This window comes from Streptopelia decaocto (assembly GCF_964273445.1).
Source record: "Streptopelia decaocto genome assembly, chromosome: 17".
NCBI classification, from domain to species: Eukaryota; Metazoa; Chordata; class Aves; order Columbiformes; family Columbidae; genus Streptopelia; species Streptopelia decaocto.
This window is the reverse complement of record NC_138672.1, coordinates 9,792,580-9,817,597: the sequence shown is the minus strand read 5'-3', so window position 1 is coordinate 9,817,597 and position 25,018 is coordinate 9,792,580. Positions and strand designations below refer to the sequence as shown.

The following is a 25,018-nucleotide window of genomic DNA, read 5'->3' as shown; positions in this document are numbered from 1 at the left end:
TACAGTCAAACTGAACAAGCTGCATCTGAACCGGGAGACTGGAGTTGTTAATCTTCAGCCTCCGACGCTGCCTCTGTTCTGCAAGTTGGATCGTTTGTCTGGTAGTTCCCTAACTCAGTTGTATAAAAAGATCGGGGTTGAAAACAAACTAAACAAGCCTGAGAATGTTCAAAAGAGGCTCAGCAGGGATTGTGGCTTTGGCCTCTGGGTATTAGGAGGGGAACCGCACACTGATGGTGGAAAGTGCTGCTGGATTCAGCTGAGAGGGGGACACGGTGGGACCAACGTGTGTTCCCACAGCCTCGAGGTGTCCGCCACCAAATCCTTCCACACATCACTGGGAAAGGTGACTTGGAACAAATCTAAGGGAAACGCCCGTGGAAGCTGGTGGGGTGTGTGTGACAGGGATCATAGTGCCCAATGAATTAACACTAATGCTATTACAGCAATAAGATTTATTATGTACAGCTTTTCAGCTCGTCTTCTCTAGTCTGATATAGGCTCAGTAATCCCCCGTTGGCTGAAAAGATTGCCAAGCGGGCAGGCTGGCCGGGGAGCCGCGGGCAGCCCTTGCTCTCAAGTCTGTGCATTATTCACAGCAATCTGAGATCTTAAATCACGCTAAACTAAAGTGACATCTGCAGACGGATGGTTCTCCAGGCCCAAATTTAGCAGCAAAGTAGGATAAGGAATTCTAATAATGTTTGCTTTCAGATCCACGCTAGTTCCACTGAATGAACTGTTAAATCCCCTGTAATGCCTCTGAATTACACAATTCCTGCTTTAAATACCTGTGACGCCTCTCTGCACTACTGTGCTGCTGCTCCCTGTCTCATGCTTTGTATGTGGAAGAAGGAAAAATGAGGGAGGGAAGGGGAGAAAATAATATATTGGCAGCATATTCTTTACTACTTTGTGGAAAGAAATTTATAAATTTGTGTATGCTGGGGAGTAAATCCAGTGGAGAAGTGAATTCAGTAAGCAGGTTGATACGTATAGCACAGGAAGGTTTATAGCTCCCCCAAGGGCTGCAGAAGTAAGTGAATTTATCGCATGAGCACGGTTGCTGCCCAGCATAAACCGCAGCGCGGGGTGGAAGGTGTGTGGTTAGTTATTCAGCTGTGCCAAAGCACTGCTGGGTCATACACAGTTTCGGTCTTTCCTCATTAGATGCCAGGCTGCTACTGACCTCTGTACGCTGGAGCAGGAGGCGCAGACCCCGCTCTGCACACCTTGCTCTTCACGGCTCTTTTCTGCAGTGGCTCTTGAGCACAGGCAGAAATCAGGCCCTTCTGCGATGCTGCTTGCTGCTTTTGCTTCTGCTCCTGGATTCTTTTCTTGAGTTGCTCTAACTTCCTTTGGGGTGATTTTTTCCACAACTCTTCCAGCTTCTGATCGCTGGGCTTGCTGGCTGACGGAAGGTGGGATGGAGGGAACGTGCTGTGGGCATGGGAGCGTTGCTCTGATGGGACAGCTGAGCACGGGCTGCTCTCTGCAGGGGAACGAGGTGGGTGATGCAGAGAGCAGGGAGATTTTTCCTTTTGCGCTGTGCGACCTCTCGGATCTGCCCGTTCCCTGAAATTGTCCCTTCTTGGTTTGTACAGACTCTTTGCAGGAGACCGTGTCCCAGCTGCGCCTTCTCCATCCATAGGGCTGCAAGGCGCTGAGCGTGAGCCTCTGCTGCGGGACAGAGGGGACATTCTGGACGGGCCAGAGCTCATGGTGGGGCGCCCAAGGGAACAGGTCTGTGGCCAAGCAGGGGAGACAGCAGCACAGCTTCCCCTTCTTAAGAAAAAGAAAACCAAGATTGAATACTCAAGGTGTATTCTTAAATTGCTCAATAGACTGCTAATATGAATGACAGTTGAGCTTCTACAACCTGCTCTGATAGTGATCTCGGTGTCTTCGCAGGATCAGCATTTTCCTAGTTACCAGCAGTTTGGCAAATGAAGATAACATTGGGAAAGTGTAAAACCAACTGCGGTCTGATAAGAATTATTACAAGCATGGGAAGACAGACTAATGCAGAGAATTCACATCAGCCTTTCTGAGGGTGACTTTTTCTTTATTTCTCATAAAGTGTTAAACTTTTTCTGAAGTCCTGCATCCCAGAATTTCAAATCTCTTTATGTGTGCCTTTGCCTCTTCATCCACAAGAGCTGTACATTAAGGTTATTATTTACCTGCGGGCTGGAGGAATCTCATTGCTCTTTCTCTCATTCAAAGCTGTTTCATCTCTGTTCCTCTTGACATCTACAGCGTAGTGAAATCAGAAGAAGCATTCACATGCAAAACCACAAGCTCCAGCAAAGCCTCTAAGCTCAAGACACCTCTCCTGCTATCCCTGTTACCCAGAATGAGTCCAGACACTGAGCGAAGCCCTTCTGCTTAGGGAGCAAATAGCATCCAGAAATATTAAAGGCCGGTAGCTTAAACTGTTCCCAGTCAATAAGCCATCTCAAAAAACAAATATCCAGCAGATGGGAAAATAATAACAAGTTAAGTCTGTTCTTGTCATTAAAGAGTCTCATGGAATTTGGTCAAACTTCCTGGTTTTTGTTATCCCACTTCATATTTAGAGATTAAACACATTACGCATTTCCTGCAAAAAAATAAACTAACAAAATTCTGTATTTATAAAATTTCAGTTATGTGTAGGAAAAAAAATCTCAGAGGACAAGCAAAAGTGGCTTTTACTTTGCTGCAGCTGGTAGTATTAATGCTCTATTGCCTGAGCTCTCTCCAGCAAGGTGTGAACGCACATTGTGATGCTCTCCTGGGAACATTGGTAGGAAGCTGATGAAAATACACACTTTCCTCAATAAAGAGGGACTTCCACTATCTCTTGTCACCTTCCCTTCCCCCCAGCACCACGGTAGTGTCCATGTCTCAGCCGTTTCCCAGGAACTCAGAACTCACCAAAGCTTTTTCCTTGCCAAAGCTTTCTTCTGGCTGCCTGTGATTTGGCACAACTCCACGTTTGATGATAACATTTGTTTTCAATCCTTTGTAGCTGTGAAAAGGCAGATTTTTCTTTTGAAGGGAGACATATGTTTGTTGTGTTTTTTCTCCTTCAGTAGCCTTTGCTGGCGTGCACTGTTTCTCTGGTTAATTTTGCAGCTCCTAGTTACTCTGTAAACACCGGCGTGTCTGAGCACGTTCCATGTGCTATTTCCTACAGTTGGAAAGAATGCAACTGCCTGGGAAGATAAGAGGTGGAATAACCTCTCTCCATTCTTTACACTTTGCAGGTATGTGTGCCTCAGACTTTTACCAGGGCTGTTGTGATGTTTTAAAAACAGCGTAAGCTGGAAGTAACCCCAGCCAGCAGCAACCGAAACAGTGTGATCCCAGGGTCAGGCCCTGACCGCGCAAGCAACGCTGCATGTATTTGGTTGATGTTATGCATCCATCCAAGCGATTTCACTGTTAGGATTGCAGCTGCTGTGCCTGATATAAACATCATTATGTTTCCTACTAAGAGGGCAACAAGACAGGGAGAATTCAGAGGGTGTCCTGGCTCAGTGTCAGCTACCACTCTGCTCAGGGCTACAACCACAAGCAAGGAGAACCTTTATCTGTTCTTGTTAATAATTCTGGAGTGGTGTGAAATTTGGTAAGATTCCTCACTTTTCTCCTTATCCCCTTTTTGTCATTTAACAAATTATTCAAGAGGTTATACATTCATTGCAAAAGAACAAGCCATGTGGCATGTTTACATTGCCTTCAGTTATAGTATATTCATGAAAGAAAATGCTGTGGAGGTAATGTACAGGTAGGTGACAGAGAGTGATAAAGGCATGTGACAGCAAGCATCCCCTGAACTGAACGTACCACTGCTTTGGCTTTCTGAAGGCTCTGCCAAGCCAGGGCCACATCTGCAGAAACCAGAGACAGAAGACATGTTTCAGCAGCTCTTCACACGTGTCTTCACTGCAGACAACTTCCCCTCATGCCCAAGCCAGAAATGTTTATAGAGCTGGTGGCTGAAGCACAGAACTGCTCCTGGAAAATTGGTCTGTACTGCTTTTATATACGGCTTGTTTTCGATGTGTGCTTAGTTCTGTCAGAGCTAATGCTCTTTGAGCCACGCTAGTCCTTATTCAGCAAAATCCTCACCAATACTAGCTGGCAGTTTTGCATGTAGTTGAGAAAGACTGAGCTGAACTCTCCCATTTCAGTCCTACTTGGTAGTAGTTACTTACACAAAACCATACAAGATTATTTGTGAAAGTATAAATGGATCGTGTCTTTTTATAGAGAAAACAACAAAGCAGAAGTTCCTCGTGTGAACTTACTGCATGCATTCAACAGTAACTGAGTCTCGATGGCTTGAGGCTAAGATTCAAAGAGCAGGTCTCTCTTAGGAAACAGCATGAAATGGGGAGTTTCGATGTTGCTGTAAGAGCTACAAGCACAGTTACAAAACTGTTCAAGACCCTTCAAAATATTTACCCTATTGTGTTTGAAGTCATGCAATCCAGATTAACCTAAGCACCAAAGTCTTACAATAAGCAAGAAATCCTTGATTTAAAATAAAGTTGTCCAAGTCTCTGAGCGGGACTCTACAAAGATGGAAGTTCATTATTCACATACCAGCCAGAGGACCCGATTCTCCAGATGCAAACCTGTTATCCATCTTTCAGCTGTGCTAGAGCTCTGCTTACTTGATATCTGAGTCTGAAATAACCATGCAAAAGGACTAGTTATTGCTGCCCTTTGAGAACAGACTAGGTCATTTTTATCCCTATATATATTTTATCTCAGCTATAATTGCTGATGCCCGTAAAGACCCTCCTCATATACATTTCTGGGGTGTTTGCAAATGTTACATATTATCATTCATTTTCTCAGCCTTGTGAGGGAGTCTCGGGGAGAGACGAGGATGTGACACGGTTGGTACATGTCCTGCTCTGGGCCAGCACACCCTGAAGAGCTGCGCTGGGAGCTCAGGACTCTGATGATCTTAACGGGGGCAATGACTCTATGATCAGAGAGTCAAGAACGCCAGTTCCCTCCCATGTCACCCTGCCACTGCCTGCTTAACACTTACCTTCTGAAGCCTTGTCCGTGCATGGAACAAAATCTCCACTTCAAAGCTGTGCAAAAGCACCTAAGAGAAGCCCTTTAGAGCTCATCTGTGCCAGGGCTCCAGCCTTTCTACAGTGGCTAATCCCAAAAGCCACTTCCAAAGGAAGTTGGAAGAAAGATCTCAGCACCGAACGTGGTGTTCGCTGCTCCTTCCCAGGGCTGAGCCATCGCAGGCACCAGCTCCCTGGCACCAGCTGGGAGTGCAGAAGTTCCTCTGAGACAAGCACCAGGCCAGTCCCTGCCCTGCCCATGAGCACAGGAGGACGTTTGGAGTCCCACCAGCCCTCACCACACCTTTGTTTGAGCCCTTCTGTGCAGGGCGACAGTAGCGACAGCACAGGGAGAGGCTGTTAGGAGCAGAGAGGAAAACAAACAGCAAGGAGAGGAGCCTGAGGGCTGATCTCAGCTTGCAAACATGTGGCAAGATGCCAGCGGCTTTCTTGACAAGCCCTTGCGTCCTTTCCAGGGCGCCTGGCATCCTGGCGATCACCGCTCCTGCGGCTGGACGGCTGCAGAGGAGAGGGCACGGCAGCACAGGGACAGGGGCACCAACCTGGGGCCCAGCTGGAAGCAGCTCTGCAGTTCTGGGATGGAGGGAAAATATAGTGCCAGAGCACGGGGAGAAACCAGGCTTGTCTGTGTCCTCGTCCCAGGGCACCTTTCCTCTCTGCAGGGCACCTCTTGTCATCCCAGGGCCCTTCTCACATCGTCCTCTGTGGGCTCATCCAGCCTTTGGTCCTGCTCTCAGCAGCACACTCTTCGCACCCGAATTCCTGGTCTCAAGAGAGCAGGGGGCTCCATTCTGAGTATTGGCTTTTATTTAGGGAGGGGAAAAGAAGGCAGAGGGGTGTTCTGGTCTTTGTGATTACAAAGAAAAAAAAAAATAATCTTGATAATATAAACTAAATGTATGCTTAAGTCTCAGATAAGGCTTTTCCAACTTTGTGGGTGTCACTTTTTTAAATGTCACAGTTTTTAAGGATTTGAAATCTGGGGTTGACCATTCTGGTTCTTCAGGTCTTGCTGTTCTTACTCTCCCAACTGGGACGAAGCAGAAGGAACAGTTTATTCAGCAAACAGCAGAGGGCAAGCGCAGCTCGCAGACAGGAGTCTACAGCAGTGGCCATCGCTTACCTCTCTGTGTCATGGGTTGAAATTCAGTTAAGTACCCTGAGCAAAGGCTTTTTATCCTCTTCTAGGTCCCACCTCACTGCCGAGCAGAGGAGACTGATATACTGTTTCATCAGCATTTTGGTTTATATTGAATCTGGCTCTTTTTACTGGTTGATGTCCTCAGTTATTTGTCCATAATTCTACAGTTTTCCTTTAAGCAGTAATGTCAGTATCGTAAGCGTTCATTATTACTGGAAAAGCACTCAGATGGTGAGGCAAGATACTGACACCACATCCTTTCATGTACATGGATCCCTGTGGTCTCTAGAGAAGTTCTCAGGAAGAACCAGGCTCTGTCTGCTAATCTAATAAATATCACATCCCCAGCATTTTAGCTTTTCCAATCTGAGCAAACAAGGAATTCCTGAGCTGCAGACTGGAGTCATGAAGTTCCCGTGTCAAGCTGTTCCAAGCCAAAATTTTGGCCTGATTAGAGGCTTCAGTGCTAGGAATGCAGAGCCTGTCCAAGATGGGAACCGCAGCAAGTGATAAGTGCCCTAATTGGAGCCGCAGGGTTCCCGGGCAGCCACGTACCAAGTAAACTGGTCCACCCAAGAGACAAGAGAGAACAGTAACGTGAAACCTCAGCAGTGGGAGGGCAGCTTTTGGTGAAGTTTTGGTAAAATGGGAGGCTGTGACAGGAACCAGGAAAGCCCAGGGCCAGCCCCAGCCTGCTGGGATGGTGGAGGAGCCAGGCAGAGCTGGAACCCACGTGCAGTGACAGGCAGAGCTCTCGCTGCGCCCAGGTGATGCTGCTGAGGTCCCTCAGGTCAGACCAGCATCTATTTTGGCACCATTTTTTCTCAGCAAGCTGCTGGAGCTAACGAGAGCCAGGAGAGTGACAGATTGCCAGCGTGTTGTGCTGCACATCTTGGAGTGTTAGACCACAAATCTGCTGAGAGATGAAGCGAAACCGATCGCTGGGCCAAATCCCACTTCTGCAGTGTAGGAAACTCCCAAGTCAGGGAGCCAAGCGTGAGCCAAGGCAGATAGGAGCAAATCCATTTGGATTTGTAATTTAGACCTGTATGAGCAAAATGAGCCATTCATGTACGGCTCTGACCTGACAACTCCACAGCTCCTGTCACGTGGAACTAAGACAGATTTAGGCTCCATGTTTTCATTCATATGGCATTTATTATGCATCAGTCCTCAAACACTGAATTTCCCCTACAGAGATACTCAGGCTACCGCCTACTGCTTTTAGCAAATTACACTATGGGCTATCGCATACCCAGTGGAGGTTTTACAAAAGCCATTTTAGGGTTTTTTCTGGAAAGGATATTGCCGAGTTTCTCGCAGCTAAGGATCTGCCAAGAGAGGCTGCTAACCCACCGCATGAGATTATCCCACACAGAGCCCGTTGTCCAGATATGAGACTCTGCTTTTCCCAGCCAGCAGTTCCTGCTACCATTACACTTGTGTGCATGACAATGAAGGGGGATGCACAATGATGAAGGGGGATGCACAATGATGAAGGGAGATGCACGAGGATGACGGAGGACGCACAACACTGCGGCACGTTGAGCTGCAACCTGGATTTCTGGGGCTTCTGCAACACAAAGGCAAATGGGGTTGGTAATTGCTCAACCCCATACAAAGCTGTTTGGAGCCTGGAGGCTGGTTTGACATGGTCCAAGCTGCAGGTTCACCTCCCAGAAGCTTCAGTTTCCGCCCTTGGGCACTGTCGCTGTTTAGGAAATATTTAAACCAATAACCCACAAGGCCTAGCAAAATTCAGGAAGTGCATATGTATGTGAACCAAACCCAGAAATTCCTCCTAAGTCTCTGTGTTTTGAAACAGCTGCATATCACGCAGCTACACTTTGCACCCAGCAGATACACTCCAAGGCATATATAAGCGATAATTTGCAGCTGTGGCAGACACATCCCCTTCTTTCTCTTGCCGGTTTGCTCTGTGTGCCTGGCTTTGCAAGAGCGTTGAGTTCCCTCACTTTTGGGAAACACGTCCTGCTAAAAGGAAAGGAAATGGTATTTGTTTGGTTTTGACTGGTGGTGGTTGCATTTTTTTTCTCCCAGTGCCTGACTAAGCAATTTACATTGTAAACCACTTTTCACAGCAATTCTCAGTTAGCAAACAATCAAAGCACAAATTTAGACTTCGCTTGCAAGCTGGATGTGACATACATTTTATAATAAGCATATGGTGTGAAGAGGCAGTTGATTAAAAAAGAAGTGTACCGCTCTGAAGTCTGTCAGCCCAGGGCCCGGTGCTGCACCCACTGAAATCTGTGACAAAACATGAGCTGAAAGGAAAAGGGACAAAAAGAAATAAATTGGGACTTGATTTGAACCTGCAAAGGGCATGGGGTTGCCCATTACATATTTAAGTCATTCTTGAGGGTTCTTATCAGCTCGTAAATCAGCAGCAAAATAAGACTGAGATAAATGGGCTGTCCCATTAACAATTCCATATCACAGCTCCCAAGATAAGACACAAATTTCTTCCTCCACAGGTAATGTTGTAAACCAGCAATAATCATGTAAAACACTCAGAGACCCAGAGGGACGAGCCTGACCCTGGCTGCAGAATTTTTGCTGGTGCCAATATAGACACACTTCCTCTGTAGTGATTACAGCCAGAAACACAAGGAAATATTAAGCTCATATTTTCCTGTTATGTCCTTAAAAACCAACAATAATGTGTGTCAGAGAAGAACTAGACCTTCGGAATATCTGGACGTTGTGCTGCATGCCAAACAATGTCTGGAAAAGGGCAAGTGTTCTTTTTATGTACTAAATACGTATCTATCATCCCGTTATTGGGGAACGGGTGTTAAGATAAGAAATGACTATCCATGGCCTATTTGGGTGTTTTTCCTATCAACAGGAGACATGTGAGTGGAATGTGAAGTGCGGGAGGGGGGCTGCCCGCACTGTGCAGCTGGAGGAGGGAGAGCGCAGCGTTGCCATGGAAACCCGCTGGAGGAAACCCGGCTCTCCAGCTGCATGGGAGGATTTATAGCACCGAGCTGGGACTAGGCAATTTAAATCAACAGTCTACAGGTAAAATGGCACATCTCCTTGCACACTGTCTCCATGCACTGTAAAATGAAAAAGGAAGGGTAGGTGGGTGGGGAGAATTGCAGGAGTACGAAGTTATGAGGTGTCTTAAAGCCTGATCTAAAACCCATAGAAGAGGATGCAAAGATTCTTGTGGGTTTTGGTGAGGGCTGGGCCAGGCACGCAACAAGCAGGCACCTGTTTGTTCCCTGTGCTCCAAAACACAGCAGTGGGCTCAGGGATGCACCACACCGGTGCCCAACAAACTCAAAGAGAGGAGGAGCAGAGTCCACTCCCTGCTTGCACAGCCCTGCAGATGCTTTAACAGACCCCACAGCCCAATCATGCTGCCCAGTTTGTGCTTTTGGTTTGGAGCTGGGGAAGAGTCCATCAGGTAAAGGCCCCCAGACCAGCTTGTTACACCTGTAAGTGACACCAAGCGTGCTGTAAGCCACAAACTGCTTCTGTAACAAGAGAACAGACGAGTGAGGAGTGACTTACTGTTTTCAGATTCTCCCATTTATTGACATTCAAGTACAGCAATATACGGAGTGGTATGAGACAACATTATTTTCGCAGTGCTGCCTTCATTACCAGACATCACCAAGACCTGGGTGACAGTGCCACGTAATCCTCTCCTGGATCAGCCTCCACACATCTGGTGCTGCTCCCAGCTAAGGGCAATGGTTAAATCTGATGTACATGGAACTGACGCTATGCTCATTAGCTCCTACAGAACTGCATGAGCTTAAGTAACTTGCCTTGTTGTCATATCTAGTAACAAAGCTCAAAATCTCCTGATTTATGTACCCTGGGCTTAGTGTGACTGGATTTAAATATGCAGTTTAGTACAAACCTGGGTATATTTGTGATGTTAAGTATAAGAAGGAAAATTCCTTTTGAGCTGGAGAATACAGCCTCCTTGTCAGCAAAGACCCAAAGCCCTGTATATTCTGTAAGTGTGTTTTACTGTGTTCCACAGCTTTTTATTTAAATGCTACTTTGTTCTGCTTCAACCTTTCAACAAAGCATCAAAGAACTACCAAGAATGACAGGATTTCAGCCTCTTCCTTCAAGAAGAGTTTTATGTTCGAAATCCAAGTAGTCCAAACAAAATCTGGTTCCACTTCCCTTTTGTGTGTTTTCCTCTCTGTAGAGCTTTCCCTGGACCTTCAGTGCTTCCAGAATCCCTCCTGCCACCTTGTAGTTCTTTATCTCCACGCAACAATGCGCAGGTCATTAATCTCAGACCTGTATCACTTGCAAATGACACAGTGAGAAGCTTATCTGACACCCTAGGCAGAAACTCTTGGGCAGGCCAGGGCGTTGTGGTGTGTGCGAATGCACCGTGACAGCTCGTCTGGATGCAAAACATCTGTCTTGCATCAGAGCTGATCTGCTCAGTCCCGCTTCAGTCACCAGTACGGGTGACTACGAGAGGTTATGAGAGTAAAAGAGCTTTATATATCCCTGGGGCCATTGACCCTTTGCTCATAAATTCACACAATTTCCCCTTGATTGTATTTGCTTTACTACTGAGCGCCAATCCAATATATTGTTAATGGAGAAGCAGCAGCGTAAAGTCAACACAACAGACTGTCTTCTGCCTTGTTACGCTCTGTCAAGTCAGGTTGCCTTCAGATTTGCCACGGTTGCATTGCTGCTCTCCCCCGGGATGCCAGACAGCACAGTCATTTAACCTGAGATCATTTGCGACTGTGACCGGAATTTTTCTGTCTGGACTTGTGGAGTTTTTTTCTGTCTCCTTGGATAATAATTTAAACCAGCAAATATATTCCCCCATTATTGACAAAATTAATCTATATGGAGCTAAGCGCAAAGGAAAATAGATAATAGCTGCACACCCATCTCCAATGGAAAATAAACATAGCATATGTTCGAAGGCTGAACTCTGCTGATGTGAAGTGGTGCAGCCCTGTGACAGTAAATAGAGGTTATGTAAGTAGAGAAGCTGACCCTGAGGAATTTCTGTTTGCTTGCAGCAAAGTTGGTGGGCATGTTACTGCACTGAAAGAAAGAACAGGCCCTGGACACCTGAAAATGACAGTTATTAGGGACCGAGCCCCTGTGAGCAAGGACTGTCACCACGATGCAAGAATTGGGTAGGAAAACCTGGACTTCATGAATTGTGCGATCTGGCAGAAAGGCAATAAGTTTATAGACCTAAGTGAAACGTGCGGTTCTGTGCGCAGCCCGGACAGGAAGGTTCCCACGTGCCCCTTTTATGTTTCTATGACAACATCATTAACAGCTCTGGAAGGCGAAAGCAGCAGACACTGCCCTGAGCAGCAGCTTCGCTGCCTTCACTCACCCCCTTTGCTTTCCCAAGGAAAACTGAGGGCACGGGATTGCAAACATAGACCAACACTACACATTGCACCCCACAACCTTCCATTCCGAATCAGGACTCTGTTCATTTCCGAGAGGCCAACACAGCCTTCAGGCTGCAATCAACAAAGGACACAAATATTTGATCTCAACAGACAACTTGAGCAAACGTTAATATTCATTTCATCCCTTAGGCAACACAGGCTGTTAATCACATAGTGTGATCGATACTGCAGTACACATTACACTAAAAACACTACTGTCATGTCAGCCTTAATGTTGAGATTTGCCAGTCCAGGGAAAATATCAAATATCGGTAGACAAAACTGATCAATATGTAAAGCAAGAAGAGTGGTTTTACAGATAATGGAGAGATTGTCTAATTAGAGTTCTGACATAACGCAAACACACTCACTCAGCAGATGCTGAACCTGTGTTTGAACTGCAGCATATTTAAACACCATTCTTTCAGATACCAACTAATGGAGGGTGCACCAGTTCCTAAGTAGTTACCTGTTCCACTGTTTAATTACCTACATTTAAACATCACATCTTATTTCCAGTCTGGATTTGCTTAGCTGCAAGTTCTGGATGTGCCTCTTTCTACTTGACTAAAAAGCTTCCTATTCCCAGAAATGTTCTTGTCTATGGAGTTAACTGTCACCTGAGATTCAGTCACACCTTAAAATTCACTTAAGCAAGCTCAATCAATTGAAGTGCTGATTCGGCATCCCTCCTGTAGCTGATGTTTCTGTTCTTTGCTTTGTGCTCTCACTTGGTTTGTCGCCTCCCAAAGCCCCGAGAGCCTTTTCACAGCCCCTTTATTTCAGCAGGTGCTTTTTCATCTTGTTCTTGTCATCAGAACTGGAAATGCAGAGATGTTCGGCCATGCTGGAACACACGCTCCATAGTGTCCCAACCTACCAAACAATCCAATCCCACTTCGCCCATTAATTGTTACTATTCTTCTGAATTTCATTTTTTACATGAACTTTACCAGTAATGGCAGATCATTGATAAAAATGTTGAATAACACTGTACCAAGAGTAAATCCTTTTGGACACATTAGAAATTCCTCCATCAGATAATTAGTTTTAGATGCATGTTACCAAATTTTCCACTCATTTAACATAAGCTACATTGATTTTGTTGAGTACTATTTTTAACAGAATGTCATGCAAGATTAAGTCAGCTGCTTTGCAGAAGTCTAAGTCTATTATGTCAGCAGAATTATCTTTATTAACCTAATTTCTAATCTCCTCAAAAGAAAGATTGCAGGTTTGATGAGCAGTTTTCTGGAGCAATGGATTGACATTCCGCAGCCCTTTTGACTGTGTCCCACATTACCATGGCATCAGTATTGGACTAACGAGGCTAAAGTTACTTGAGTCATCCCAGTTACTTTTCTAAGATACTTCATTTCACTATTAGTCTCTCTTCAGGCCTTTGAAACTTTGCTTGTGTTCTGTTATTTGCTCAGAAATCAGCATTAATGGTGCGGAGCGTACTGCGTGCCAGTCATCAGTGCTAAAATGAGCATTATTACTTTTAGAAAATAATGCTGCTTAATGTAGAAATGTAGAAAAAAAAATGTATATCCTGCCATAAACACTTAGCAGAGTTGAGCCGTAAATGGTGATATTTTCACATTGGTTTTCATTGCTGATCGAGAAATGGGTTTAGACCTGAGCCTGTGTGGTTAGACTGCAGCTTTGGTTAGAACCAGAACGTGCTTCCTGTCACAAGGGGCTGGTTTGGGGCCGGGGGGACGCAGGCGGGTGCTGCGGGAGCCTCTGTGACCCGGCGGGGTGGCTGGTGACACCGAGTCCCTTCATCTGCTCCTCCTGATCCCCCGAGCTGGGGGTTGGTTACACAGAAACAAGCCCTGTCAGTTCCACAGTGAGTGTTTGCAAAGCACTTGCAGAAGCTTGACTAAACAAGCAATTAAAGTGTAAATATTGGCAGTCTGTTCTAAAAACAAACCCAAACAGGCTTGTTTGTAATTAACGTCATTAGCAACAGTTACAATTTAAAAAGGAAATAAAGCCCCCTTCAAAGGTGAAAATGTGTATTTTTCCCCCCAGGCTTTCAAGTACAACAAAAGAGTATTTCTTATGTCAGTTAATGCTAACAGGAAGTTTTCCCAGACTTCCAGCAGGAGAAACAGATTTTCGTCTGTTGACTATTGGAAATTGAAGCTGGTTAAACAAACCCATTGCCATCATTGTAAATATGAGCCGATCATGACTCGGAGCTCTGGGGTGTTTGCCTGAGCAATAAAGCTTTGATAAAATGCCTCCAAGAAAAGCTCTCTGTTACTGCCACTCGAGGCTTCCAAGCCCACAAAAAGGCCAGAATATTTCTGCTGAAGCACAAGGGAGACTCCCATCCCCTCCTGGAGCTTGGGTAGGAGACCTAAGAACACCTCTTGAAGTCAGCACCTTGCAGGCTGTTAAATTCTGCAGGAATAGGAGCTCACGTGCCCTGAAGCAGTGAGAAGCGATGGGAATTTACCAAGACATGAAAAGGCAGCAGAAATCCATATGTTGCTCGAGCATGTCCGGCTTGCTGCAAACGTCACGGAGCTGCCTGGGGGCACGTGAGAGGCAATTAATAACGCCAAGGCTGTTCACATCCCCCCAGCTGCTTATCCAGTGTCATCTCTCTTGGATATCGCAGTCAGCTCCAGATTTCCCTCCAGGCCCATCGGTCAGACTGGCTCTCAGGGAATTTGTGGCAAAGCTGAGCTGAAACACCGACCACACCAGTGGGATTCCAGGAAAGGAGGAAGACGAGGGTGTCTGCAGAGACTCAGCACTGGGCTGCAGCGCCAGGGCAAGCTGGGCCAGTCTCCCCAGCAGGTTCATTTAATGTTGTTTTAAATAACAGGAACGGCCAAGTGCTCCTGCTGAAACCCGTCCCCGTCCTCTCCCAAGCTTCCTGGATGGCTCTGGGCTGTTCTGAGGAGACCGTTGTTGAAACTCATGTAATTATGTTTAATGAAAATCCCAAAGCCAAAGCAAATGTTCCTGGTTCAGACAGGCTGTGTGTGGCCCCAATTTGCACACCAGCCTTTGAACCCTCCAGGGGCATTTCTATTATTCCCTTCTTTTCTTTAAATAATGCTAACTCCTCTCTTACCAATCTTCACGCTGTTTTCAGGCTTATTCGAACTACTTTGCTCACAGCTCAGTAACACATTTAAGATCTTCAGACATTAATTCTTATTCCTTCCCCAGGAGGGCTAGGTAGACATTATTTTGTAATCACTTTGCAAAAACACGGTGCACGGTGATGGTATTTACTTACAGCTCTTGTCAGTAAGAGCTGACAATTACAGTGCCAGTTGGCAGAGATTTCAGCTGGGGTCTGTCAGCTCCGGGAATCCGAACCGCAGTGCTCCTTTTGCACACAAACCCCAGCAGAGGCCACCAGCAACCCATGTTGTGAGCCGCAGGAAAGCTTCCCTGCTAATTAAGAGAGACCTTTGTGTTTTGGAGGGAGTGCCTGACTCCGTGTGTCTGGATGATGAAGACATGGAGGCAGTAGAGGAATGTTCCCAAGTCCTAGCAATCCTTAAATGACTAGCCAGATTTGCTGGTTGACCATCACAACTCTGTGTTACTGTCTCGCTGTCTTCCCTTCAGCTTTCTGTGCCTTGTTGCTTTCGTGGTTGTCCCTTCCAAGCAGTGTGAAGTGTGACAATAGTTGGAGCTCTTTCATGTTGTGTTGTGATAGATTTGGACATCAATTTTTAAAAGAAGTATTAACAACTGCTCAAGAAGTTTGAAGGATCCTGCAGTCCTGTTGCTTAGCGTTGTGATATAGACATAGAGACCTTGAGTAACTGAGAGGAAGAGGATGATGTAGGTAATTTGCTCTTTATTAGGAATCAGTGGTGCCTTAAGACTGCAGAAACAAAAAGCTGTTGGAGGTGCAGAGATAGGTAATGTCTGACTAACTGATGTGACCCCTGCATCTCCTGTGATGGATTCTAGACCGAGGATTTTGTATCCTACCCCCTTTTCCATGATCCATTTCTCCTTCATGCTGCTCTTTGCAGCAGCCCTTTTCATGTTTAAAGATTACTACTCCACCTCCTCTTGATCTTATCTGAAAGGAACAAATCAATTTCTTTACCTTTTCCTCATAGGTCACACTTGTCACATTCATCTGGAGTGTTTCTATTAATAATTGCTCCACGTCCTTCCCAACACGTGACATGCTGTGGACACAAGTCACCAGATGAATTAGTGGCATTTTTAAGCTATTGGGGTTTCTTTTTCTCTGTACTCTTGTAATTTTCCTGTTTCATTGCAGCTGAGGTTTCATTGCAGCTGACAAGTGGATCTGAATTGTGGCTCAGGTCCAAGTACTTGCAGGGAGCTTCTTGGCATGAATATGTAGGGTTAACCAAACCCAACCCACAGCAAAGTAATTGAATTATTTCATCTAATGAATTCAAATTTATTGTGACCTGTTTACCACTTCTACAGAAGAAAAAGAAGCTGAGTTTGTCAGATGATAAATTGTCCATTGAAAATTCATGGATTTTAAGGCCAAAGGGGACCATTATGCTCATCTTAGTCTGACCTCCTGCATAACCCAGGCCGTGGAATTTGACCCAGTGATTCCTGTGTCATTAAAGTCTGGGTGACCCATCTGCCCAGAGCTCTGTGGAATACCGTTTGTCTGGCCAGAGCCCAGATTGGAAGCTGGCCTCCACCCGCCTTTCTTTTGCTCCCCTTTCCAGCATTGTTTCTCTGAAGGCCGGTTCCTCCATCTGCCCATATTCATTAAACGCTGGGCCGAGGGCAGCCAAGCCCCCTCTGTCTCCTGCCGTTGAGAAGGGCTGTAGCCAGCAGCAACAGCAGCTGGTTTCCGTCTTTTGCACTAGTATTGTTGACTTGAAAAGGGGTTAGCGTGGAGGCACAGATGGGCGCACCCCCTGGAAATACCAAAATCTCTTAAGGCTGCACAGTTACTCGTCTCCATGTGCTTGTGAGCAGCTGGTTGCACCAGGGTGTTTGCTGCTCTCAGTAAAACCCGGCTGGTGTGAGGAGTGTCCAGCCTGCCCCATGGGTTTGCCCGCAGTCCCTCCAGCGGCGCTATTTGAGCTGATTGCTTGAGGGCACAATGGGGTTCCTATTTTGGGGTGTCATGGCATGTACCTCGGACACCAGCATACCTCCCTGGCTGAGGAAGCAGCTCTCAGCAGAACAGTTTCAGCTTTCTCTGCTGTGGTTTATCTACAGAATTGAGACAATTCCTAAGCTAAGACACAGATGCAGGTTTGTTTATGGGGTTTTGTTTTGGATTTAAATGCCCAATCAATTAGCTCTTGGGAAAGAGGCTTTTGTGGTTTGCTAGTGGGGTGTTATTGATGATGTGTTTTCCTGAGCAGGATCTCCGCTTGCTCTTGAGAGGGGTTTTTGTGCAGGTCCCCAGGGTGAGACAGTCCAGTAAGTAAGGCATGGCTCTGAATTCCCTCTGATCACAGGGCTCTCGTGTCTGCAGAGCAAGCTGCTAGAATCTGCTGAAAGCCACAATTTATATCTGTGCTTCTTCGGGATATCTGTGACAATAACGATGTTTAATTTACTGTTGCTGGATAAATGGCACTAATTTACAGACAGGCTTCTGCTGAGCGACTGTCTCACTGACTTTTACAGAAACATCTGAAGCCTTGGAAAACAGAGGGAGCTGGGTGTGGTGCTTGAAGATGACCTGCATCCATCTCTAAATGTGTCTGACAGTAAATAGTGAAGGCCCCAAAGTTCACAATTAACAGAAAGCAAACTGCTGTGGGCCAGAGGGAAACATCCCTTTTCCTGGTGAATTCCTCACTACCAAAGACAGCAGCCAGGCTTTGTTTTGTAGCTAAGCCAGCCTGTGCAGACTTACCGGGAGAGCACGGGCCTCTGTGGCTTCCCCGGTGACTCAGGTGAGGCAGACACAGCTGTGCCAGCTGTGCTGCTCCCCCTGACTGCCTCCAGGTGTGGGTGTTTACTCGCTAGGACAAAAGAGCTGTGGCTAAACAAAACTAGAGACTTCTTATTGTGAAATTAAGTGGCTACATAGGGTGTGGGTCAGAAATCAGCAATGCTATGCTACTGCCTTCATGTTACTATGCAGATATGGTGTCTGTACGTGATTGCTGTATTTCTGTCTTTCCCTGCTGTGGTAGCTCTGGAGGTGAGTGTGGAGACGCTAATCACACAATGTTAGGGATTGGAAGGGACTGATATGCGATGTTAAACACGGGGGACAAGTGTGCCCTGTAGCCCACTCTATTGCAAGGGCTGCTCCGATGCTCCCCTGCACAGTGATGGCAAAGCCAGCCCGGGGCTGCTCAGCCCCGCTCTCCCCGTCCCGCCGCGGCCCCGGGGCGGGCGGCAGCGCCGAGCACGGCGGGCCGGGCGGAGGAGGAAGGGCCGCTGCCCGCCGCGGGCTGACATCAGCCGGAGGAGGGGCCTCCCCGCGAGTTTCTTTGCTCGGTGCATCACTTCCCGCCGCTGCCATACTCCGCTGCCCGGTGCCGGGCTGCAGCCGCGGCGGGCGGCTCGGCGGGGCCGGCGCCCATGGCGTGTCCCGGCGGGGACAGCCCCGGCTCCGCCGCCCGCCGGCTCTACTCGAGGTGAGCGGGGCCACGGGGGAACCGGCCCCGGCCCCTCCCGGGGCGGCGCCCCCGCCGCGGGCAGCGCGTCCCGCGGAGCCCCGGGGCCGCTCGGTGGCCGGAGGGGGCGGGGCGGGGGTGGCGGGCGCGCCCGGCCAGGGGAAGGGAGAAGCTGTTGCACGGCTGGGGACCCACCAAGAGTGCGAGAAGGCGGAGGACGCGGTTTTTCCTCCGTGGGGCAGCTCCTGTTCGTGCGGAGGGTGGTGGGTGCTGAGGTTGCTGGGAGGGAAACTGTGGTTTTCCTTGGCACTGGCCCGGAGCGATCAGCTCCTGATGGTGAAACCTGGTCTGTGCCGGGCGTTTGCATGGGAGGCTCATGATCGCACTGCAGAGACTTCAAGTCTCAGCTTTAAAATTGGGCGCTACAGAAATTCACACAAGGCTGGGAAAAAAATAGCTTCAGGCTGTCTGGTGTTAATGAAAATACCGTATCTCGCCTGTTCTCTTCATTTAGATCAAAAATATAAAAGTCTAAACTGGAGTCAATTTGGGGCCTTACGGCATTGCTTGGAGCATTGTTGTTTATGCTGTTCATCCTCATTGTGTTTTATTTCTCCTCTAGCAGCCAGAAGTGTAGAGGTAATGCAGTATCTGGACTAGAGAGAGAAAAAAACAACTTGGAGTATATGCAGTGTAGTAGCTTTTCATCAGTTCTCTTGGCATGCATTGCAATAATTAGCATGGCAGCTAGTGGGTTGTCTAGTTTAATGAGTATTGGTTCATTAGGACAGCAGGTGTTTCTTGTTTTTATTGTATTGTATAGCAGCTCCTGGGAAAATGAAAAGAGAATGCAGAGTTAAAACCATTGGTCTGCCTAACCCGGTGGAGCTGCTGAGGAAAACACTGGCTTGGCTTTTAATCACGTTGGATCTTTTTCTTTCTTCCTCTTTTGTTTTTCTTGAAAACTTTCTAGTGAATGTGCTTCTCCCATGGCTTGGTCTGGGTGGTGGGTGCTGTTAAAATTCCCTGCAGTGTTCTTCAGGCCTTGGCTGTGCACATCCATGGAGACTCTCTGTCTTTACTGAGCTATTAACTGGATTGTAACTTCAAGTTTCTTCCTTAGTTTGTATCACAGTGTAGAAACTTCTAGCCTGACATAAATTACTCCAAAATCCATGCAATAGGAATATCTAGGGTGACAGGTGAAACCTCCGGTGACTGTTTGGGTGGTAAAGCCATAATGACTGGTGTCAGCCTTCCTCACTGTATTGTTGTTATTATTATTTTGGTTAGGAGCAGTAACTCAGGTGTAAGACCTGTAGAAGGAGCCTGTGCACACAGGGAGTGCAAGATCCCTTATCGGGGGGTGGTGAATTCTTTCTAGGAAGAGGGATGGGGTGGAAGGCAGCGTGTCACAAAGAAATGAAAAGTGTTTGTTCATTTCACTATATCCCTTGATATTTCCCTAAATTCAGCCCCTCTTAAACAAAGGCATCTGTTCTGTTGTGCTCGCAGCTGACAATCCGCGTGCTGATGGGGCCAAACTCTTCTATTTAGAGACCAAAGTCAGGAGTATCTCTGCTGCAGCAATAACACACCGTGTGCAGTTTTGGAGAAGAAGTCCTGTGCTGCTCGTTACATCCGCTCTTGCTAACCTTTCTGGTGCCTTTTATTTCAATGCTGTTGCTACGGCAGAACTGTGAGTCTCAAGGGGAGGCTCATTGGAAGCCCAAAGCTCTGGAAGCAGTCGAGCAGTCGTGAGTCTCTGTAGGGTTGGCACATCCGCGGTGACCAGCACCTGGTGTTGAGCGCAGGATCTCTGGTGGGGCTTGGGGAAGCGCTGAACTCTGTGACAATGCTCTGCAAACCTGAGCTGAGCAAGGATTACTTGAGCCTAAGCTAATGCTTTACTTCCCAGGGGGTTTTGATCTGGTACTAATTTGAGCCCATCCAGTTCAGCTGTGTGTAACCTCTGAGGACTTCTGTTGGACAGAATGTGGGCTGTGGAAGCTGTGAAACACCTGCTTGCAGCAGGTCTATAGTGCTGCAATCAGACTAGAAATGTATAAATCTGACATGAAAACTTGGCTAAAAGCACAAATTGTTCCTCCCCCTGGACCTCCCTTTCCCTTCCCGTGCTGTGTTCTCTTGCAGCGCCTCATCCTTTCAACAGAGCTGTTGGCTTTTGTAATGTTTACTAACTTCTCTTGATTGTGGCATAAACAGTCTCAGTCTTGCTCATTAATGTCACTACAGTGGGTACCTGACCTGAATGCGCATCGGGCAATTAGAGCGCTCTGAGCTCCACACGTCTTTGTGGAGAAGGCAACTTTCTCTTATTCTGATGGGAAAACTGGGATGGAAGAATTGTTGGCCTTCCGACATGCACGGCAGTGAGAGAGCTGGTAGCTCAGTGTGGGGGTTAAGACAGGATAAACCAATGTTTGCAAAGCAAATTGGGAAGAAGGTCCAGCATTGGGATGTTCCAAGGGATCACAACACCATGAAATATTCCAGTTATTTTCCAGGTGCTTGTACTTGCAAAGTAGTTTCAGAACTTACAGTCTGGACTTTATATAGTGCTGGAAGCAGCGTTGCCTTTTGTTCATTGAAAAGGAAAAAAGAAAGTTACACATTGCTTTCTTTTAAGATACAATTAAATACCACCTCCTAGGAAGATGATGTTTTCTATCTGCCTATGCACGGACATGCAAATTAGCAGCACCAGAAGTGCTTGTTTTGGTGTTCATTAAGAATTTTACCGAACACTCAAGTGAATAAGCCTTGTGGTGATAAGTGCTGGGCTGGATTTGAGCAGCAGTGTGGTGACAGGGAGCTTTGTGCCTTGCTACCAAATCCTCTGAGCCTTGGGCTATGGAGAGTTGGCTCATGGGAGGGTGGCAGAGTGCGATGAGCTGCTTTTGTGGGACTGGAAGGGGCTCGGGTGAAGGGATCACCTTGAACTTGGTGGATCGCCTTGAACTTGGTGAAGGTTCCTCCAAACTCTTGGTATAGGGAGTGAGGAGCTGGCAGGACTGGCCTGGGGTGCTGGTGCTCCGGGCAGCTCTTGGGTGGGTGGGAAGTAGCTTCTTCCACATCTTTGCCTTCTAAAAACATGTGGAGTCAGTGCAGGTGACTTCTATTACATAAGAAGGACCTACGTATAAAATACAATGTTTATGTGATATTTTTATATATATTTTTTTTTAACCTGTTTGAGCTTTCAGGCTGCTTCACCTGCTGTTTGTGTCTTTGACTTCCCCTGTGTCCCTATTCTGATGTTCCATGTTGTCACAGCTGTCCTCCTCTTGTCTTCAGGTACAGATTTTCCTGCTGAAAATGCCACAGTGTCACGAGTGCTGTGACTGGAGATGGTCTGTCCCGGATGGGCAGGTTTGGAAGCAGGGGCTGGTTGGCATCACAGTGAAAATGTGGTGTTCTGCACTGCCAGAAATCCAGGAATGACCCCTTTTTGTCTCTCTCTACTCCATAGATCAAACCTGAAATTGCTTGATTATTAAATCTGAGAATGCTGTTGTAGAAGTTTCTAAAATATCACAATTTTTCTTCCGTAGGCCTATGCAGTCAGTGTCCATTAGACTGAAGGATGTGAAAAACAGGCCAAACATTTCTAAAATAGCTGTGCTGCATAATAGGTGGCTTGAGCAAAAAATTATATGATAGCTTAGCACGCAGTCTTGGTTTTGTTGACATCTGTTTTGGGACATTTTGAACAACTCGCTCGTAGTTTCAGCATTTGCGAGTAATGTGGTCATGGGGACGCGGAGCCAAGGAGGACATGGAGTCTCCACCGCAGCCGGGAGCGGGGACGGTGGCTGCTCAGGCCTTGGCCTGGGAAGCAGCGTCTGCCTTTGCTGCAGGTTTCCCCGGGTGCTAGGGCATCCTTTTGACTCTTCGTGTTTCACCTTGTGGGATGCAGCGAGAGCAGCTCTTTCCTTTTCCCTTGGGTGTCTGATGTTAAGCAGGTAGGGGATGTGCTTTGGACCTGTACAGTACCTGGCACAGAGCCATCTTCATCTTATTTCTGACCTCTAGCTGCTGCTGCTGCAATCCAAACAATTGTTGCCTTCAGGGTGTTAATTTGACTTGTATTTGCAGGTGTAAATCACCTGGAGATGATACACTGTGTGGGGTTTTTTCCTCCCTTTGTGCTGACTTGTACTTCACTGACTCAAGTTGTGCCAGACCTGCTCGTTGTGCTTTGGGGTGAGAGCTGTCCCTCAGAATTCCTTATCCTGAGATACTTTGCATTGGATAAGGCATTTGTGCCCAGCAGACTTTCAGGTGATGTCCACACTTGCATTCAGCCTTGCTTGAAGAGCAGGTTTGAACCCCGTCAGCTCTTATGCTGCAAGGAGCCACCAGCAGCAAGTTCCTTGAAGTGGAGGGATGTATCTATTGAACTCGTGTTCTGCTTTAAGAGCAGTTTTGTCTCCAAGCTGCTGATCAAGTATACCTAGTTCCACCCTCCACAGCCCAAATCCTGCACTGTGTATCACTTTGATCAGCAGCCCAGCTTCCAGAATTCAAAGCCACTTCTCTGTTATAGAAAACGTGCCAAGCACAGCCATGCATCTGGGCATCCGCAGCCTGACCACAAAGTGGGGCTGTTGAATCCTGGGCCTGGGCTATTTATATTGTCAGTGGGAAAGCTTTCCATTGACTGAGCTGCTCCCTCCCTAAAGATTCTTTTAATTAAATGTTATTTGACAGATATGACTTTTTAACTGGTCTAAATGGGATTTTTTTCCCCACTGAAAGCTGATGAAAGTAGGAATAATCTTGTTGGAAGGCTTGCATCCAGAGTCGTGAGTATCTATCATTTAATGTAGTAAGCTGACGAGAGTGTAAAAAAAGAACCAAAACCAACCAACCAAAAACTACTCAGCTAGAAAGGTACCAGTGGTGCCAGCACTCGGGGACACGGATGGGGACAGGGACAGCAGCTGCCTGTGGCTGGGAGGCAGCAGCTCTCTGAACAATGCCCAGCAATTATGCAACTGCCCAGGGAAGGAAGTGAAAAATTATCATTACAATGCAGTTTCAAGGGCAATATTAAATGAGCAAGTTGTAGTATAACCCTCTACTTAACTGACTGAACATCTCCTAGGATGGAGTGACAGGGCTGGCAAGGGCCTCTGCTCCTACCAGGAGTGGAGCAAATACAGGCTCGTTTTAGAATGGAATCTGAGGGGCTGGGCTGAGGGCCCTCAAAGTGGGCGGCTGAACCCTAAACGGGTATAATGGTCTGATCCTGCAAGTGCCCAAAGGATCCCTGGTCTGTGGAAGCCTGGGGAAGGGGAAACAAGCATGTGCTGAGGAATCTCGTTGATACCTGATTGCTCCCACTGGAATAAGGAATGGCAATCAAAAGATCCCTCTGCAAAGCCTTCGATGTTGGAGGAGCAACACAGCCCCTGAATGAATTCTAACTTGGAAGGCTGTGCTACTCTCTGATCACAACCCTCAGGGTAGAAATAAATAGTTTAAAAATCTTCTGCTATTCCCAGTTTTCTTTCAACAAGAGGATTTTGCTCAAGGATGACAGGCACTGGAACCACAAGTCTTTCCTTTCTGACTCCGAGATTAGAAATGATATATCGAAAGAAGCTTTGCCTTCTGCTGCGAGTCACTAGCTCTGTGCAGCTGCTAAACCTGAAGGAATTTTGAATGAAGGAAGTTGGAGTGTCTTGTTTCCCCTCATACTTTACCCTTTACATTTATACCCTCTGGAGCAGCCAGAGGGGCTCTCCTCTGGGAGCTGGGCACTGGTACATCTTTCCTCCAGCTGCTGCAGGAGAAATATTAAGAAAATGGATTTAAAATGGGAAAAGCACCTATATTACGCTAACAACTTAATTCACTGTAGAAGCCATTTCATGTTGAGCCCTGGCTCCTCCTGAGAGCAGATGTTTTGTCTTGGAAGCTGCTTTTAAAAATGCATGGCTAAAACTTAGTGTCGGGAGTTGATATATGCAGTTTGCTCTCTGAGCTTGCCTGATGCTCCTGGGCTGCAGCTTTGACCACACGCTGTGTGACAGGATCCCCTGCCCTGGGGATCCAGCTCCGTGTCCCTCCCACGCTCTGGCTGCTGGGGAGCAGACCCAGATGACTCTTGCAAAAGCAAATCATGGCCCCTCCGATCCCCGTTCCTGGACTCACGTCTGGCTGCTGATCCATGATGGGACCTGGGGCAAGTGATTTGATTTGCAGCCTCGCTGTGCGTGCCTGGCCCATCCAGCCTGCGGAGGAATGACTTCTGCTGTAGGGTGGCAGCAGACTCGGCACAGCGAGACCAGCTTGGCTGTGGAGCTTCCAAGCGTTGTGGGAACACAAATAATTCATGGTTGTGTGGGTTCCCAGGGGAAGCTCCAGCATGCTGCTGGGACAGGCAACTGGTCGGTGTGTGCAGTGATGTTTCTCCCTATGAAATGAAAGCTGTGCGTGTTGACGGGCAGAACGGAGGGGTTTGCTGTACAAAATGGCTTTGCCAGGTTATACGTTTCCATGGCTTTCTTGGCACTCCTGTGATACTGCAGATCACTGGGCTGTATTTGCTTTTTGGTGGGTGTCCCAGCAGGTGCCTTTTGTGACTGTTTGCCCCATGCAGCACCCTGGGCCTTGGCTGGTGGTGCCTCCCTGCGCACTTTGGTGTAAATTGCTACGATTTCCTGTGCTCTGGCTCGGAGCAGCTTGAGTCCAAATTAGCTGTGGGGCAGGTTTTTCCTGTGATCGCCGCTGCAG

The 25,018-nt window shown here is 47.2% G+C and overlaps 2 protein-coding genes across 6 annotated transcripts in view; one reads left to right on the top strand and one right to left on the bottom strand.

Moving 5' to 3' along the window:
* Positions 1 to 4,639, bottom strand: part of CCDC187 (coiled-coil domain containing 187) — a gene marked incomplete at its 5' end in the record, with an annotated part of 31,742 nt that extends 27,103 nt beyond the window's left edge. Inside the window, 5 exons of the mRNA XM_082067643.1 lie at positions 1,190 to 1,680; positions 2,184 to 2,253; positions 2,920 to 3,013; positions 3,835 to 3,878; positions 4,597 to 4,639. Coding sequence (XP_081923769.1) covers positions 1,190 to 1,680; positions 2,184 to 2,253; positions 2,920 to 3,013; positions 3,835 to 3,878; positions 4,597 to 4,639 — 742 coding nt within the window. The remainder of the gene's footprint in view (positions 1 to 1,189; positions 1,681 to 2,183; positions 2,254 to 2,919; positions 3,014 to 3,834; positions 3,879 to 4,596) is intronic.
* A 13,502-nt stretch (positions 4,640 to 18,141) lies between these two features.
* The window catches only part of GPSM1 (G protein signaling modulator 1), a 58,485-nt gene continuing 51,608 nt past the window's right edge, over positions 18,142 to 25,018 (top strand). For 4 of the 5 annotated variants that reach the window (XR_014185617.1, XM_082068118.1, XM_082068117.1 and 1 more), the window contains exon 1: positions 18,142 to 18,274. Coding sequence is in view for 3 of the 5 variants with exons in the window: in XM_082068118.1 (XP_081924244.1) it covers positions 18,219 to 18,274 (56 nt within the window). In the remaining 2 variants the exon portion in view is untranslated. The remainder of the gene's footprint in view (positions 18,275 to 25,018) is intronic. The other variant, XM_082068120.1, reaches the window with a different exon arrangement.